This window comes from Hylaeus anthracinus, unplaced genomic scaffold (genome assembly GCF_026225885.1).
Source record: "Hylaeus anthracinus isolate JK02 unplaced genomic scaffold, UHH_iyHylAnth1.0_haploid 3, whole genome shotgun sequence".
Taxonomy (NCBI): Eukaryota; Metazoa; Arthropoda; class Insecta; order Hymenoptera; family Colletidae; genus Hylaeus; species Hylaeus anthracinus.
In genome coordinates, this window is record NW_026535284.1 from 11,348,909 (window position 1) to 11,366,958 (window position 18,050).

General features: G+C 49.0%; 1 protein-coding gene across 5 annotated transcripts in view; it reads right to left on the reverse strand.

Annotated features, from left to right (window-relative positions):
• The window catches only part of LOC128893446 (homeobox protein homothorax), a 442,757-nt gene that overhangs the window by 152,973 nt on the left and 271,734 nt on the right, over positions 1-18,050 (reverse strand). For all 5 annotated transcript variants that reach the window (XM_054154380.1, XM_054154379.1, XM_054154378.1 and 2 more), the window contains one exon: positions 11,697-11,845. In XM_054154380.1, the coding sequence (XP_054010355.1) occupies positions 11,697-11,845 (149 nt within the window). The remainder of the gene's footprint in view (positions 1-11,696; positions 11,846-18,050) is intronic.

The following is an 18,050-nucleotide window of genomic DNA, read 5'->3' on the forward strand; positions in this document are numbered from 1 at the left end:
AGTCTCGAATCGCGTAATTCCTGCGCATTAGCCGAGAGGAAATGTTTCTGGATTCCCCAGCAGATCGAATGCCAGCACAACGGGCAATTCGGATGAGCAGGGGCGAAAGGGCGGGGATTGCTTGTATAGAGATGGCCGTCGGTGATATAAGATCCAACGGATCCCGTAGGAAATCCCGGGAACGGATCCGTCTTACCCCGAGGGATGGCCACGGTGGCGCGTGGAGGGGAGGAATTCACCTGTCAGGCTGAATTAAAGGATGGTTGGGTCAGAGGCGTCTGAGAGTCCTGCTACCGTGCTTGTTTCCCGCAATTGAAGCGTCTTGCGGGCCAGCTAACTCCCATTTCGTGGAACCCGCAGAGAGGATACCTGTGTTTCGCGCGAAACCACGCTCGAGGCTAGTGCACACGGTTATCCAGAAATTCGTGCCAAGTTGAGGGAACATGACCTGCTTGGCGCTTACCACCTCGTTGCCTCGGGCTTGACAGGCTTGGAGTCTGAGGATCAATTCCTCGAGAATATCTTGACCAACCCTGATGTTTTTTCAGAAATTAGTATGAGTGAACTTAATTTAGTATTTTATATGTGTGGTCACGCAATGGAGCACCGTTTATAACATATGTAGGAAAGAGGAAGATCTTTGAAGGAGATGTGACCAGTCACAGTCAGACACAGTACTAGTCAGCCAACGTATGGGCTGGGACTAGATAGAAGTTAATCGATACTGTCTACGATTGAAATGGATTAATAGATAAATCGACTAATGGCAATAAAACCTTCGTAACTCTCCACAGCTAAACTTCTACTAATCCGTGGACAACGCGATCCCCGTAGTCGAAGACTCTTGAAATTCATAATTATCGTTTCCTTTTTTACATTGCTGTTCCCGCGGGCCGTGAAAATCGAATAAGACGGTCGCCTCGCTTATCTCTTCCTCCATCGATACGTCCGAGTCGTATACGTGTAAAATACGCCGCGGAGGATTCGCCGACGCGAAACGACTCTCAGAAGTCGCCGTGTAGGAACGACGAAAGGAGCAGCGAGTGGAAGAAAAAGACTCGGACAGGGGGAACGATACCGCCTGAAGACCGTGAAATCCGGATCCACTCTAAGCCCTGTTCAGCCAGCAAAGCGACTCTCTTTTCTCTCTGTCTCCTGGACGCCCAATCCGATAAAAGGAGGACTCGCGAGAAGCGCGAAGAGAGCCGCGTGGCGAATCGCCGCGCGGCGGTTCGTTCGCCTCGCTGGTTCGTTAACCGTCCAATCGCGATGACGCCGAGGTCTGCAAAGGGGCCGCAAAAATCGCTAGATCGGCCGGTCCTGATCCTTGGACGAAGCAATCAGCTAGAGATTTCAGGATGCACAAATGAGGACAAAGCTGGGGGAAAGCCTGTTTCATGAATTCACAATGATACGGACACCGATGGAGCACCGAAGGAAAGATGACAATTTTCGTCAAAATACTGGAAACCTCGGGAAAAATGTCTAGCCGTCGAAAATCCATGCAGCCACGTTTGGGTTTCATCCAAGAACGTGATCCTCGATGGCTGACTTCGCGACAACCGAACCGTTTGAAAATTTCTAGCAACGTCGACGTCTAACGATGCGAAACGAGCGATTCCGTTGAATCGTGTGTCGGACAGTTGCGCGAGCCCCGCGGGCGCGCCAGTTATTAATTAACATTTCGTTAATTACGCGGCGATAGAAATTCACGAGGCAGCGCGTATCCCCAGCACGTTTGTCCGTTCTTCCGGCATAATTCGCCGCTGGACCGCGCTCGACCGTAAATAATTTATTCGCAGTTCCGCTGTGTTTTGTGCCCCGCCTTTATTATCGATTCAAAACACTCGATGATATTTTGTTAACAGTTCGGTAATTAATGTACCGCGTGTCGCGGAACGAGTGCGAGATGTCGAGAAACAAATGTAGGCGACAATTGATCCCTGGTCTGTTTGATACGAATTTTACCCAAGTCCTCCAACCGAAAAATTCACGTTTCTTTTTATAATTTTAATGAATACATAATTAACTAAACTACCAACGCGTTCAAATTATTTTCTGGAATATTCTAACGCAATCGACGATACTGCGTCTGTACCAAGTCTCGTATTCTGACCCCAAGTTCTTGGAAAGAGGCAGAAAACAGGGAATAAGACCGATAGGTCTTGAGAAACCAGGAGACATCAAGTATTGATGCGACTTGGGCGACTGGTGTACCTTGTACGCACAGGTGGCGCGTCAATATCGAACCAACACGAGGACAACCGTATACACGGACGATCCTTTGACACTGTACGGACTGGAGACTCTAATGCTCGCTACGCACGCTGGCTAGATGTCCAGCACTCTCTTTAATGGGGTGCCACCGATATCCTTCTCCCTGGAACGTCCGCCAACACAGACACATATACGTTGAACTGGTGGCATTCTGTATTCCCCTAGTGCACCTATGTCTCATTTGTCGATACAGTTCTTTGCTTCGATTTGCGATCAGAACTCAAGTCTATGCTTTTAAAAAGGTCGAGGATTCTTCACAGTCTGCTCTACTTGTCTCAACAACCAAAGATTTCATATCCAAGAATCGATTCAGCTCCCAACTCAATGCAGAACAAGTGTTTCTTTAGACGCCATTGGGAACATACTTAATATTTGGGTCGATGTAAGACAGATTTATGAACGACGTACTGAAGTCAGTCCCGCAAGGTGTCCACGGCGTGAATTTCACCTTCGTGGATCCTTCGGAGATCGTCCCGTGACTAATCCCCGCGGCCGCGTGGACGCTTTGCATATGGATGACGCGGCGCAGACCTTACGTCCATTATTCGGCTTAAACCTTTAAAGTCCCGAGCCCAAGAGCCACGATGAGAGAGCCAACACGGTCTTCTCCTCGCCTGGCATGCATAATTGGATTAATTTAAACTGTAACGAAAGCGCCGTCCCTGACGAATCCGCGACGCGTTTCGCGCCTGGGGAACGTCGCCAATATCTTCGCAGGCGCTTGAGAAACGTTCCGCGACGAATCACCTGGCGGTCAAATACGAGCATTAACACGATGGGAACAGATTATCTTGGTTCCCAGGTGAAGGTTGCGCCAAATAATTTGGAGATTTCCAGGGGACATCTTGGAGAAAGTGGGTGACTTTGAATTGAGAGGTTTCTTTGGAAAGGAATGCTTAAGACTGAAGATAACTACGTTTTGCTTAGGTACCTCGTGGATTCTCAAGTCTCACTACAACACGGTGTCAGTGCAGAGATCCACGAACGAAAAGAAGCCGTAAACGCTTGGAATAACTCACATTTCCCAGTTACATTTCAACAAGCATCCGATAACGTCAGGAATCCAGCCTCGCGCGTCCCATGGCGTGCTGATATCAGAGACGATCTCCGTCTCTCTTCAGCGACGAAGATGATAGCTCCGGAAGTAGCGACGTAGCAGCGTCAAAGTTAATCCCGGTTGGCCAGGACGGACGTGAGATTACGCCGAGCGACAAGTAGGACCAGAAAGGCTAATGAGTGGCCGAGCTAATACCCAGGCTCTAGTCTCCGCTTAGCGGCCCGCGCGAGAACCAACACACACGCGAGTCCACTTCACGACTTTCCCTTGGCTTGCGGGATATACGCGAGGACCCTGGTTTAAACCTATGAATGCATATTCAAGATACGAATGTTTTAAATCCTACCAGGATTACCCGACGACGAGTCCACAGCTGGAAGAGGCGCGAGGGGTGGGACGAGGGGAGGGACTCGACGAGCATAAAGACGGCGGCGTTTTATTATTTTCCATATCGACAACGGCCGGGGGGTTGGAAGAGTCCTGTTGGGGCTGGGAAGCACGAAGAGACGGATACACGGGGAGAAAGAGAGCAACGAGAGGACAACGAGAACAACCGGGGACCGCGGACGTGGGGGTGGCCAGGGGTAAGGGATTAACGGCGATAAATTTCGCAAAAATAGGGGCTTACTCTGTCGCGGGGCGACAGTCTAATCCTGGGTCCTGCGCGCCACCCATTTTACGTAGACGGGGGTGGCTACCCCCCGGAGCATCCGTGGATGCACGTTCCTGTACAGCGGACAGTGGTGGTGACGCTGACCGCGTACAGTTTTTGCAATTATCCGCCCGGCTCTTAAGAATTCTCGTCCTTTTTTCAATCATCCGTTCCCTGTGTGAGGATGGGGGATCGTTCTCCACCCCCGGGGGTTAATCTTCTAGCTCGCAATTAATTTCGCACGGGGATCGGTTGTTTTAGCGGGAAACTGGACGATCAATTGTTGCTACATTCTGGACACATCTGGTCGCGATCGCCGTGGATGGGAGAGTGCTTCCTTGAGGGTGTATTGTTTCCTGGATTCTAGGAGAATAATCAACCTTTGTTATGGGCGGCACATTTAATCTATACCTTAAGATGTTAAATAAACATCTTCTAGTATAGAGTAGTCAAAATGGATCACTGCTAAAGTCTTTTACTTCATACTAATGCAACACAATCATCGTGGAGCCTACGCCACTGAAGATCATCTTCCTCGATCTCCTCAGTCTGACTTCTCTTCCTCGTCACTGAGGTCAGGCCATTGACTAAAATGCTTTCGGAGGTACGTTAACCTACATTCCAGTTCCTATCCACCTTCCCAGCTCCCAAGAGTACCTTCATCCTTCGACTCGAGCCTCTGCTCATTGTCTGGTTTGAGCAAAACGCAACGAGGCCGCGAGAATAATCGTCTGGGTTTCTCTCGCCATAGCGGCGGCGTGGGCGAAGAGGAGAGGCCTTTCCAAAGAGGGAAAGAAGGAGATTCGGCATTCAGCCGGGCGTCCAGGATGGACGCAACAATGGCTGCGCATCAACATAATTACAGTTCGCTTCGGTTGCCCGGGACGCTCGACCGACGAGGGCCAAGTATTATATTCAAATGCGAACCGAGGCGGCGCCAGTGAGCACGAACCAAAGGCAGAAGGGGTTGCCGTACCCCGGGGCCAACCGAAGGAGGTTGAAGGTTGTAGGTTGACCGTAGGGAATGAGAGTACCTTTCACCGATGCCAGAAGGACAACCAAGAGGACACGGAAACGTCGCTTGGAGCGGATCACCCCTCGGAGAGGAAATTACGTCGTCTGGGACTTCAACCCTCCGCCACTTCCGCCATGTTTTCTCGCGCCCGGTCAACGTTCGCGAGAGGAAATTCGAAAGGGGTGAAACTGTTAGGGTTACTTGTTAGAGCGGCCGAGTATTTCTATTTAATTGCAACAGGTTTGATAATTACGAAGATAATCGTCCTCTCAACCGCGTAACGCCTTGTCCTAACTGACAGTCGTGGGCGACAAAATCGCTCGTAGCTGAGCCATAGCAAGGCCATGATTGACAGACTCCATTAAATCTTAACTTCCAAACTTTCAAACAGAAATGTGAATATCCTACTCCACAAGTATTCAATCTGGTGGTCAACGAGTCGATCCCATCGTATTCGACTTTCCATCCTAAGACAGCATCCCTAAGAAAATCCTCTCCCCCAACCCCTGACCCCCTCAAATCGCGCGAACACCAATCGTCCGCAGGTCGTCCCCTTCTCGAGCAATTCGGGACACCCCAACGGCAGTTCTCGAGCCGGCGGCGGGTATTCGCGGAAACGACGCCCGCAAAAGACGCGAAACGGCCTGGAAGCCGGGGATATTTTAAACAATTTGCATAGACAATCATAGCGGCAGTTTTTTCGGCCGTAAAGGGGCTCTCCACGGCACTCGAGTCGACTGCCACGACCCAGCCAGGCAGCTGGCTGACTGGTTGGCCCTCCTCGCCGCCTCTCCACCGCCACCGGGAGCGTTTTATGCCGCCATAACCGTAGCGCGGCATGGCCCACTTAGATCTGGTATCTCGGTCCCGGCGTGGCGTCCGCGTACCAGCTGATATCTATTGTCCCCTCGCCAACCCCTGGACCAGCCGTTTGACCGTCACGCTTCCGGTTCCAGGCGCTCTCGTCCTTGCTCCACGCTGGGTCAAGGTCTCCCCCGTCCCTCCCCGCTCCGAGCCATGGTCGACGACTGTTTGATGAGTCCGTTAGCCGAGATTGCTGCCCCCCAGGACGCTGGACAATTGTTCCGCCGCGGCGGCGCGCGACGCGACGCTCCCGTTGTCACCCTATCGGCTCCGAAGGACGCCGAGGAGACGTTTGCATACATCGACCGGCAGTTTTCCGCTCGAACAAATCCTCGCGTTTCGCCCTCCAACCCCTTGGGGGAGTCAATGCTTTCGCTCCACGGATCTCTCGACGGTTCGCGTGCCTGTCCCCGTTCATCGTCTAGGAGATTTTCTTTTTATTCCGGCGTGTTTCTTCCTCTTACGATCTGCCTACGCCGGAGATTTTCGCGGTTCGAGGGACGCGGATGTTGGAGTGAGCGATCTCCGAAGGGAGTGAGTTTAGAATAGGGGAAATTGAATGTTGAAGTTTGTTGAGAGATGCTTGGAATTTTGCATCAAAATCTAACGCTTCTAACAAAGAAAAATTCTAATTGCCTCGACCAACCTCAACTGTGAAGAAAATGTTAAAAACAACGTAGCAACAAAATGATTTCATAAAAAAAGGCACGATTATGGCGTTTGCGGCGAAGTCGAACGTGGAAGAATGCCGCCACGCGTCTGATCGATCCATCGTTTTTGTTCCCAGCTTCGCGCCGCCGCATGTTTCGATCGACACGCTCGATGCACGGATGAATTAAAGATCGCGGCAAGATATATTGAAACGGGAACGCGCAATACGCTAAATGAAACGCGTTTCATTATCGATCTCGACGAAACCGCGCTTGCATCTCAGGCTTGCGGCGCCGGTGTGTGCGGATAATGGCATTGCCGGTTTGCGGTTTGTACCGTAGCGGCGTTACCTGCCTTAGATGGCTTATTGATTGTCCTGACTATGCTACAGCGCTCGTGTTACAACACGGAATATCGAATGAGAATCGTTCCTGTTCTAAAACGCGTGTCTCGCGTGTGTTACCCTGGCTCCGAGCAAGGTGTTATTGGTGGAACATCAGGCTGAATTGGCAGGTTGCCCAATTCGATTTTTTTCCCAATTTTTTATTTCGAAATAGAAGCTCTGAGGAGTATTTTGCGCCCAGTGTGGCGTGGAGACTTGAAAAAGTAACGGAGATATGAATTCTTTACGAAGAGACTGTATGAAGCGTAATTGTGGCGTGATAAGAGATCATTCACTGAATGGAAATTAAGGCTATTTACGGCCTAAATTTAAGAAACTTGGAAAGTACAGTTTAAGTAATCATAATTTATACTTTCTACGATATTACCATACTATAAGAACGTTTCTAGCACATTCTCCATCGCTCGAATTCTGTCTGTTCTTCATCTCGGAATCCTCGAATCATCCGGAAGTCTTGGATCGATCGTCGGGGATTCGATTAAGATTTTTCGGCGCTGAGCATTCACGGGACCGCGCCGAGAAAGGATTTGATATGGAATTAGCTTCCGCCTGGTGCGATGAAATTTATTTGCTGGAAGGAAAAAGGGGAGATTCCGAGGCGCCACTCGATACGTGAAACGGAGTAGCATACAGCGCGGAACTGGCAAATGTAATTTCGCGAAATGCTTCCATTGATATAAGAAGACTGCACCCCCCGCTGGTATCTAGGGATAAGGACGGCGAAGCTGGGGAGGAAAGATCGGGGAACGGGAAAACGCGGAGGTAGAAAATGGCGAAACGAAAAGAACGACGGAAGGAGGAGCGAAGTCGCGAGAAACTGCAAGCTAGACGGATATATCTTCCGAGTAAATTAAAATGGATTATATATGTCGTCTCCATCTTCAATCTTTCTTCTTTTCCCGCTCTGCTGCATTCCCGAGGCTTTGGATTATTGCTGGAACGACGGGTAATTGTTACTGGCTGGAGGAATATTCACGAGTGAATTTTAAAGCCCAGCCTGAGAAGTTAGAAATACTACGTGTCGAAATTTCAAATCCTACCGTAACGAACACCAGTTTCCAGCAAACAAAAACGTGGAGTTTATTTCTCAACGAGAAGGTCGCGTTTCAGGGTGCAAAGTGTCCGAGGGGTTCCTTCAGCCGAGACACAGGATCGTTCCGGGTGGGACGATCCCAGACACGACGTTTGAAACATCGTTCCCGAAGGTGTGCACGAGGAAGGACCAAGCGAGGGTGTGGTAGTAGGTCGGCGGCCACAATTCTGGAAAGCCCAAGTTGGCTGGCGCGGAAGGTCGGGATACAGAGTCGACCATGATGTATGCCCCTCTTCCGTCTAATTAAACTTGGGGAGGGTCGCAGAGTTGGTTGGTCCGTTGGTACGCTGGCTGGTCGGACAGACGTACGGACGAACAGTGAGGGGCGGTCGTCGGATGGCTTTCCAAATGACAACCTGGGAGCGAGGGAGAACGAGCGAACAAGAGACTCGGAGAAAGACGTCGACCTCTAGCCTGAACGACTGAAACGATTTCGCACGAGGTGTGTTGTAGCGAATTAAACCTTTGCAACCCAGGTTAGGCTTTTTTTTATTAGATGTGCTAGATTTTGATTCAAAGTCCTAATAATTCCAAGCGTCTCTCAACAAGCTTCAAATTCAATTTCTCAAATTATTACACAACCTAGCCTAGACCTAACCCACACCGAGATCTCCGACGGAAAAGAACCGCAACCACAGCCAAGGGAATTCACAAGTCGCCTCCATCAAATTAATTTAATTTATCCTCAGCCGTCCCAGAAATGCACGACGTACCTTTCCCCCCTCGCACCGTTCCCATTGCAACATATCCGTCTCCTTTGATCTAACGTCAGGGAAAACCTGCGCGGCTCTTTTACCTTTTGGACGTCTACGACCGCGGTGTACGCGAGCGTTCTCTCCGCTCCTTATTCGATTGCGGCTATCTATCTACGGGCGTATGTAAACTATGTCCGCGCGCTTTCCCTGAGCCCTGCGTCGATGCGGATCGGCGTCGACGCTCTCGAACGGGGACAGGTTATTGGCGCGCCCCGACGAATTCCTTGGCGCGTATTCCAAAATGTTTCCACGGGGTGAAGCGATGGCTGCAGAATGGCCTGCACTAAACCGAATCCCACTGAACCCAATACTGAAATATCTATAACTTCTTAAACTGAATAGACGTTGACAATTTAAATAAAATTCCAATAGGCAAACACACGATTTCTTAGAAAAAATACAGTTAAACTGCCACATTAACGAGACTATCATGAAACTTCCACATAAACACTACCTGTTCAATTTTCCATCAGCATAAAAGCTTCGAAACTATCTAAAACAACAAAAATCAATGAAAACTCGCAATTTTCTCCAACTCCACCCCTTGAAACTGCTATTTCGACATAGGATCGAAATCCCGGAACGCGTTCCATTCGGTTCAGGGCAGCATTCGTCGTTCCAGACATCTGTTCTCTAGTAATTACCAGGGCGAAACAGTCACGCTGGTCCGTGCACCGCGAGTGTTAGTCCTTGTTGCGAGCATAAGTCATCGCGGTGGAGAGATTAGGACGCTAAATCAAGCCTGTTGAGACCGTAATTCGTTCGCTGAAAAAAGGGAGCCCCGAGAGGAGAAGGGGGTTCTTAAAGAGGCTGGCAAACGTAGCGAATACACACTTGGCCCCCGAGTCGCTTACTCTTTTAAGGCGTAATATGTATCCAGCGCCGCGAATGAATTCCAGTTCGCGGTACAGTCGCTTAATCGCTCGTAATAACGCCGAGACGAATGCCCCGCGGGACGACCGTCGCGAAAAACCGCTGTAATTTCTGGCAGCGGATACCGCGTAATGGCGCTCGCCATGCAGCGTCGAGCCGGGGATCCATGAATCGTGAGCCCTGATGCACTTATTTTTACCTCGTAATTGTTCCTAATTTATCGCCGGTGGCGCTCTCACGGGTTAATTTCGAAGCGGAATCGGCCGACGGAAGAGCGAATAGATTTTAGGTCACGGCATTCCCACAAACGTCTTCGACCACGCGCCTCTCTAGAAATACGCTTAGCTTTCGCGCCGTTGGGGTATTTACGGTGCCATGAAAGGAAATGATTAATGGGAAATATCGTCGAGGAGGAGGAGGAGGAAATTCTGAAAATTTAAACGATTTTTTAATGAGTGTGCTGGTGACGGTCGTTGGCAGAAAGCGGAAATCGGAGATTGGAGATGGAACGGGGTGAAAGAGAATCTTGTACTGACCTAATAAGTCCTGACTGACTGTATTTATAATCATGGTGAAATATCAATTTTTGAGTTTTAAATAGATGAATCAGAAATGGTGTGACCATTACACCATTCTAAATAACCCAGACCTAACTCAGCACTCCCACATCGCGAATCAAGAAGTACCATCGCAAAGGGTGCCAACCATCCCCCCTCGACTAACATTAAAATCCTTTCAGGCCTAACATCGCGCATGACACCGTTAACTCTCGGGTTGCCGGTGGCTTTCGACGTCGCGATTAACCGAACAAGAGGAACGACGATGCTCGGTATCGGGGCACGGCGGGCTCGTCTTTTCACGAGCGTGATATCGTCACCGTCCAAACAGCGTATATGCATTAAACCATGAACCCACTATCCCCGACGTCATATCCAATACACGTTGTTAAAGGGGTGGGGAGCTTGCCGAAGCTGGCGGAGCAGCGCGGAGGAAGCCACGGTCAGAGGGTTGGGAGAGGTTTGGATGGTTGCTGGGTGGTTTCGAGGGTGGCTGCCAACCCTCCGCACCCCTCCCCCTGCCGGTGCGGTAATGGCATTAACCGAGCTGCAATATGATTACCGCTCTCGCAAGGTAACCTGATCACACCCGAAAGCTATGGGGTGTTCGTAGTATGAGGGACAATGTACCGCGCTCCGAATTGCTGCGCAACGTTACGCGACCGCGGTTACCAACCCCCCGGACTCCCTTCCCAGTTTCCCTTTAATCGCGTTGCGCTTTTTGCGGCTCAGATTACCCGTGAATCATTAGACCAGCTCCAGGGTGGCGGCGCGGGGCGCTCCTTATCTAGGCATTAGGAGATTACCGTCCCCCATGCCCCTGCGCATAGCGTTTTTCCGTCTTCGTTTCTTTTCCTTTGGGGGTTTAGTTTTTCCTCCGGGGTGAAAGCAATTTGGGAAATGTTTCTTTTTGCCACGCTCGCCGCGTCGTTTATCTCCGCGAGTCGAAATTCTCTTCCTATTGGGAGGATTCGCGATTTGACTTTTCATAGGACATTGAAATGAACTCTTTGAACTCGATGGTTGGTGATATTTATTCTAGTCGACAGATAGTTTAGAGGGTTACGGCGTCTCGATTTGTGAATATTTTCAATTATTCAAACACCGATTTCATTAAGTACACCGAAATGAAGAAATTCTGTTAAGAAAAAAAGAGCTCAAAGAGCAAACCTCAATTTTCCTAATGACATAACCTTTAATTAACCTAACCTTCCATAATACTCTATGAATGTCAACTGTAATTATCTCTGGTACAGATTGATAACTGTCCACAATTGGACGCTTCACGAGCTAGATTTTCTGTATCTCGATGACTGAAGGACGACGTTCCTATGCTTTTCGAGTCTCAGTTGCTACGAATGATACATCACCGCGAAGAGAGAAGCTAGTTGATGAAGACGACGAACGACGAGGTCGTCGCTCGGCGACGCGTTCGGACGACTCGCGGACAGGAACGCCGTCGAGACGCCACGCGACGAAAGACGGATGTAGACACTTACCGTGAGGTGTTGAAACAGCCACGCCCTGAGGATGTTGGTCGCGACCTTGGGGAAGATACCCCTCTTCTTCTGGTTCTTCTTACCCGTAGAATCGTCGTCTTCCTCGCCGGTGCCCTCGCCGCTGCCGATACTCGCGTTACTCGCGTCACCTGCAACATTTGGTAAACAATACTCATTACTAGAAAGCTGAGGTGTTGCCAAAAAAGTAGTCGTACTTCTTGAAAGAAATAGGAGATCATTGAAATATAAACAAATGCCAAATCGATAATCTCAGGTAAAAATGCGCCTCGAATTGCGAACATAGTTATTGTTCCAAAAGCAATATCCCGAACGATCGGAATACATTATCAGGGATAAGATTTCGCAGCGCTCCGATTTTCGGCGCAAACTATACCCAGCGATAACTACCCCACCCTTAAAGCCGGTTCCCATGCATACAAACACCATTAAGCCACCCGCAATCACCCTGTCCCTCTTTCGCTCGCTGGCCCCTAAACGTTTCAGCCCCGATTCCGAGGGTCCTTTCCATCCCTTCTTTTCCACCCCCTGGACGCATTAATTCCCCGTCATTTATCAATCTTAGCTTTTTAATTGCACGGGTCACCGGGGATTCGAGCTGCGAGACGGTAATGAGAGATATTAAGACGGCTTACGGTCACGCTTACGCGAGGCAAATATCATTTTTATAAATTATCGGCCAGCAGGCAGTTACAGGTACCCCCTCCCCTCTCACGCCAGATCCATGCCACGCATTAATTAAGTCGAAACCTGATGAACTCGTTCGACTATATCGAAACCCTCAAAACTGGCCACTAAATCTTCAGGGATTTAATTCAACTGTTCGAAAGAAATTGTGATAAAATACTCAATTCAAGGCATCGTGTTACAATAAATGAACTCGTATGATAGGTCGATAAATTTGTACGAATGTATGATGTCTTGTTCTGGATACGCGCATATAAGATTCCATTAAAATTTTTTCGAATTCCCCCTTAATAATTCACTTACAAATAAAATATTTACTCTTCTACGAAATAACTTTTTTGATAGCTAAGAACTATTCCTCTCCCCCTCCCTCGAATCTCCAGGCTGAAACCATAATGCCATCTCGTCTCAACTCGTCAGTAGTGAATTGTAACGCGCGAAAACGGTCCCAGCCGGCAGCGAGAGGGCATCATCATCAGAATTCACCTGACGTCCCCGTCGATCCATCTCGCTAGAGCGGACCGGAAGTTCCCTTTATGCCTTTCTCTCTCAATCAGCGCGGAAGGAGAACGCCGGGCTACTTACGCCGACGGATTATAAATGACCGAGCCTTATCGCGCTGCCCAAGGCTCCGGTTCCCAAGGTTCTATCGTAACAGAGAGATCAGGGTGAGCGCAGTGCTCCCAGGGGTTTCACGATGACAGGTCGCCCGGGGCGCCTGCGTCCAGAGAACGCAGACGAAGATTAACTTTGAATTCGTCCCGAACGGACCTTCCAGAGGAGGGTGAAGGTGACGTAAGGTCGTCAAAGGAGGACGAAAAATTTGTCCGTCGCGGGAGCAGACGGCCTGGAACGACGGGAGATCGATGGGAATTGGTCCTACGCGCGACGTGTCCTTTCCTCGATCCAGAGAGAAGGAAACAGGATGGAGCCAAGGAGGATCGACTTCGATCACTATGAAAGGACCACCTGCCATTCGAATCGGGGCGATTCCAAGGGGTGTTCTTTGGGGGTACTAGCGAAGATAATGGACTAGGGGAGCGTCGGAATGTTGGATTATGGGTGACAATGGTTCGGGAGTTTCTTTCAACGGGGATGATTTCAGGAGTTGATGAGGATGAGTCTAGTGTAGAGAATTTTCATTGTTTCGACTTAGTTAGATTGAACGATAACCATATGAATCAATTATGCATCTTTGCTTAAAATTGTCTGCGTTTTCTCGGATATGTACACAAATTTCCACTGGCACTCAATGGGTTAAATATCCAAAGCAAGTGCTGTACGCCTCCAGAATCTATGTACCACCTCCCATCTTGACCAGGTAAACAACACAAAACCCAACAGCTCAGTAAGATTCAACGAACCACCTCGCTTTGTCGAAGACCGAGTGCGCGTAACCGCGCAATAACCACCAAGAAATCACGTCATCAGCGTGAATCCTCACGGTTGGCTTCACAAGGAGCCAGGAGTCTTGGCGTCGCCGGCGTCTCTCTCCGTCGAGGGGGGCAGGCTTGTTTTCGTCCAGCACTCGAGGAGCCGTTTTGCGGTGGTCCTTGTGCTCGCAACAAAAACGACGTTAAGGTCCTCTCGTCCTCCCTTATTCCGCGTCCTAACGGCCGGCGAGCGAATAGAGCGGTCTAGAGGCGCTTTGGAACGGCTAGCGGAATAACGGAATGGCCAGCGGACCGTCCCCCTGATTGCAGTTAATTTACTCGGTGAATCGAGTTAATGTACCGTGCCGATCGTACGCTGCCGTTACGGGGACCCTGACGTATCAGCCGAAGAAGCGCGCCTCCGCTCGTCAGGAATTTCTCATTTCCGCGGGAGAAACTAATCCCGGCCGAAAAAGCGTCCCGAGCGGGACAAGAAATTGAAGATGAACGCCGTGAACCGGACGTACTGCTGAGAAACGTGTTCTTGGAGAACCAGGACGTGCTCGAGGGGAGTGCTTGACCGAGGGAGAATGTTACGCGGACGTGGTATGGCTGGGAGTCTAGTTGGCGAGGTAAGAGATGTTTGATAATTTGGGTAGTAGAGACTTGTGTTTGAGAGAAATTTAGGACGTAGTTGACCTAGGTGAGTGAGACATTGCACGCTTTGGACTGACGTTTTCTACATGTCTAAATTGTGACTTGGTGTAGGTGGATCCAGTATATTTGAAGAAAAGAATCAATTGATGAAGTATCAATCTATTTAAAAAATTTTAATTAATGATTCAACCGGAGCCATCCCTCGTAATCAAGTAATTTCAAAACCTTGCTTGTCCCAATGATTATAAAACATACCGCCTTATCTCTCTCCTTTCTTACCTACCCAGTGCAAAATTCTCTATTTGCTGAAAATAAAGATTAAACATCCCATGTTCCTATAAATCTCTCTCCCGTCGCGGAATCCCCTCCAATCCCTATCGACACGCAATTAAGAATCCCAGCCGAGCGTGCGCCTTTTGAAGCGCATGTGCCGCGCGCGTAATCCAGCTGCGTCGCCGTTCACGCGTGACCGACAGCCCACGTCCTGTCGCTGATAAGGCGACGCCGTTTCTCCAACCTGGATCGAGATCGACGACTCCCGAGCATCGTAACGACGCAAAACGACAATCTCGACCCCGCGAAACAAGTGTCCCGGATTCGTCGAAAATTAAACGCTCGCCGAATCGAGCCCGAATTTACCGCGGCGATAAATCGCCCGGCGGAAAGTCGCGAAAATTGTCCACGGCGCGCGCCCGTTGGGCGTTTACGAGGCACCCGCGTGGCCCTCCGTGCGGCGCGAGGGGCCATATCGTGCCCGTGTTGATTTACGCGGCGCACCGCGCATTTTTACTGCCGCGTTATAGAGATTTAAGTGCGGCCAATTATACGTTTACGCCGTCCCCGTGCGAAGGGAAGACGCGCGGCGTCCCGACGACTGCGACCGTCGGGGAGAATAACGCTCTCTCGCGCGCGAGTTCTTTCTTTCCGTGCTGTCGCGGGCTATACTTAGCCGATGGGTCAAGAATAAGCCAAGTCTCACGTCGGGCTGACTATACGCTATTTCGAGATGGCGAGCGGACTGCCGAAACACGCGGTCCCACGTCGATGCGCTCCGCCGTCGCTTGAGAAATGCTCTGGACGATGGGGACACGATAGAGCTTGATTCACGGACTGATTCAAATTATTGGACGGTGTTTCATTGTATTATTTTATATTTCATTGTATTTGAGGACGTAATGGAACATACATTAATTGTTGCACCTATTGAGACACATTGGAGGATGTCTGTGCTAGTACGTCTCATTCTAATGTAGTCCTGTTGTACTGGGACCGATTGTACCAGACATCAAATTGTACAGATGTGAATAACTTTCAGGTCTTGTTGAGGAATTTCTAGATGACACTCTACAAGGTACAGATTGTATATACACATAGAGCCTCAGCATTTTATATAGTAATAACTATCCTCAAAGCTATAGTGGAAATTCTCCAGCAAGAGGAGTCTTCCAAACACTACTCATCGCTACATCAGCTACATTGAACCTCGAAATTGTTGACTTTAATAAACTCTATTACCAAGGAGTACATTTACTTTCTGCCGTTCATTATCATTTTCGTCCCTACGTCCATAGAATTCATAGCTATGCGCTAGGACGGCCAGGTGCGCAAGAAATCTGTTCCCCGCCCACGCAATCGTTTTCTATCAACGGGTAATTGCAGCAGAATTGAAGAATGGTTAATAACATCCAACGATTGGTCTCCCGTCTTTATAAATACGTACAAAGTCTACCGTCTGGCGAGATACCCATCAGGCAATCCTGAGAAGGATTCAAAGCCCCGCAGCGTCGACGGGCTGCTCGCGCGTCGATTAACCAGGCACATAATGACCGAGGAAAAATGCTAATAATCATAATCGAAAACCAATAAGGCACACCGCTACGTGATCATTAGTCGTCGCGGCGAGTAAGGAGAGATCCCACCAGCGGGTCTAAACGCCACGATAACACAATAATTTCAAACGGGAACAGGTAGCAATTAGCGTCACGCGCCCGCGAGGCGTCGTTTATGCGTGCAATCGTCGAGGAGAACGTTCGTATAAAAGACACCGTGGCGGTCCGGGAATCCAGGATGACAACGGGGACAGAGGCCACCGAAAACGTCTTCCTCGGAGACGAGGCCCCTACCTCTATTTAGGGTGGCCGCGCGGACTGTCGAAATAAACCGCGCATATGGCCGCCAAAAATAAACTCCTTATTCCCATCCCGTCGAACCGAGGACCGTGGTTCCCTCCTCCAACATCTCTTCCCTTTCCTCATGCCCTCCTCGCGAGGTACGTTTCGGTGGGCTTCTTCCATCCGCGCGGATCCGCTTCGGGACTCGGACGTCTTTAAGCTCCGTTTTCACGTGACAAGTCGCCATGTTTAAGAGCCAAAATAAATCCAGTATGGTAAGAATTTACTGCCTCTTCTCTTTTATTAATAAGGAAAACACTCTTGTGAACAAAGTAATGATACTAAACTACTGGGTAGCTAGACATTTGTAGACAGTACATCATGTTTCGTATGTGGGATCAATTCTTCGCGATAATACGAATTGGAAAGTCCTTTTCCATTTTGTAACGTGACGTTCCGTTCCCGAGATATAAGTAAAAGTTGTTTCGCATGTAGACACCTTGACACGTGCTCTCGCGTGCTACTGCGCACGCGTAAGCGCGCGCTGGGGATTCCCCTGTCGCTGAACTTCAACTGCTCGTATCTAGGTAACCAAGCTTCCGATTGAAAAATGGTGAAGGATTTTTTCATTCTTTTTCTCACGAGGAATCGATCGCAGAAATGAAATCACGATTCACATTTCTCTTAACATCTCATAGACTGTATATAAGTGGTTCAACACTTATTGGTCCAAATAATTTCAATAGTACTAATTCACAGCACTGAAATTGGTAACTTTAAGACACGTGAAAACGGACCTTTAGGTGGAGCAAGGAACCTCCGCGACCTTCTCTTCTTCCTCCAATGGAAGCGTGTAGGCAGAACGCACCGGATACAGAAACATTTATTTGCTGGTACGCCACGCGCGGAAGAACCACGAGGGTCGGGGAGGTGGATCCTCTGGAAAAGTGAGAGGAAAAGAAGCAGAGTCGTCCTACACACCTCTGAGGATATCACGTTTCATGCAGGGGACTACTCCTACGCAGGATGTCTAGATGCTCCAGGATATCCGTCGAATTCTGGGCTTGTTTTACTTTATGATTTCTTACTTGCCGTGTTTTTTTTCGCTGCGAGTCTTATGAATACGTAATAAAATGGAGAACGTAAATAAAATGAAAAAGTAGACATAATGACCATCGTACTAAGACTTAGTTGCCAGTAATAATTATTTTAAAGACTGTCAAAAATTAAAATTGTTTGCTATATAAACTCTGTTAGGTTCCAGAAAGCATTTGAAATAACATGAAAAATATTTTCCACTCGCTGACCTCTGCAATAGGATTACATTCAACGATAATTTAGTCGAAAGCGGAGCTTTGTTTGTACATTATTTGAGGGTTAATTGCTAGTACCGGCGTTAAAGGTTGACAAAATATTGGCCCGTTAAAGCGGGAATTTATTTATCGGTATTAGAGAGAGAGTGAAATATGAAAGGTGTTAAATCAAGCCCCCGAAATATATTTCATCCT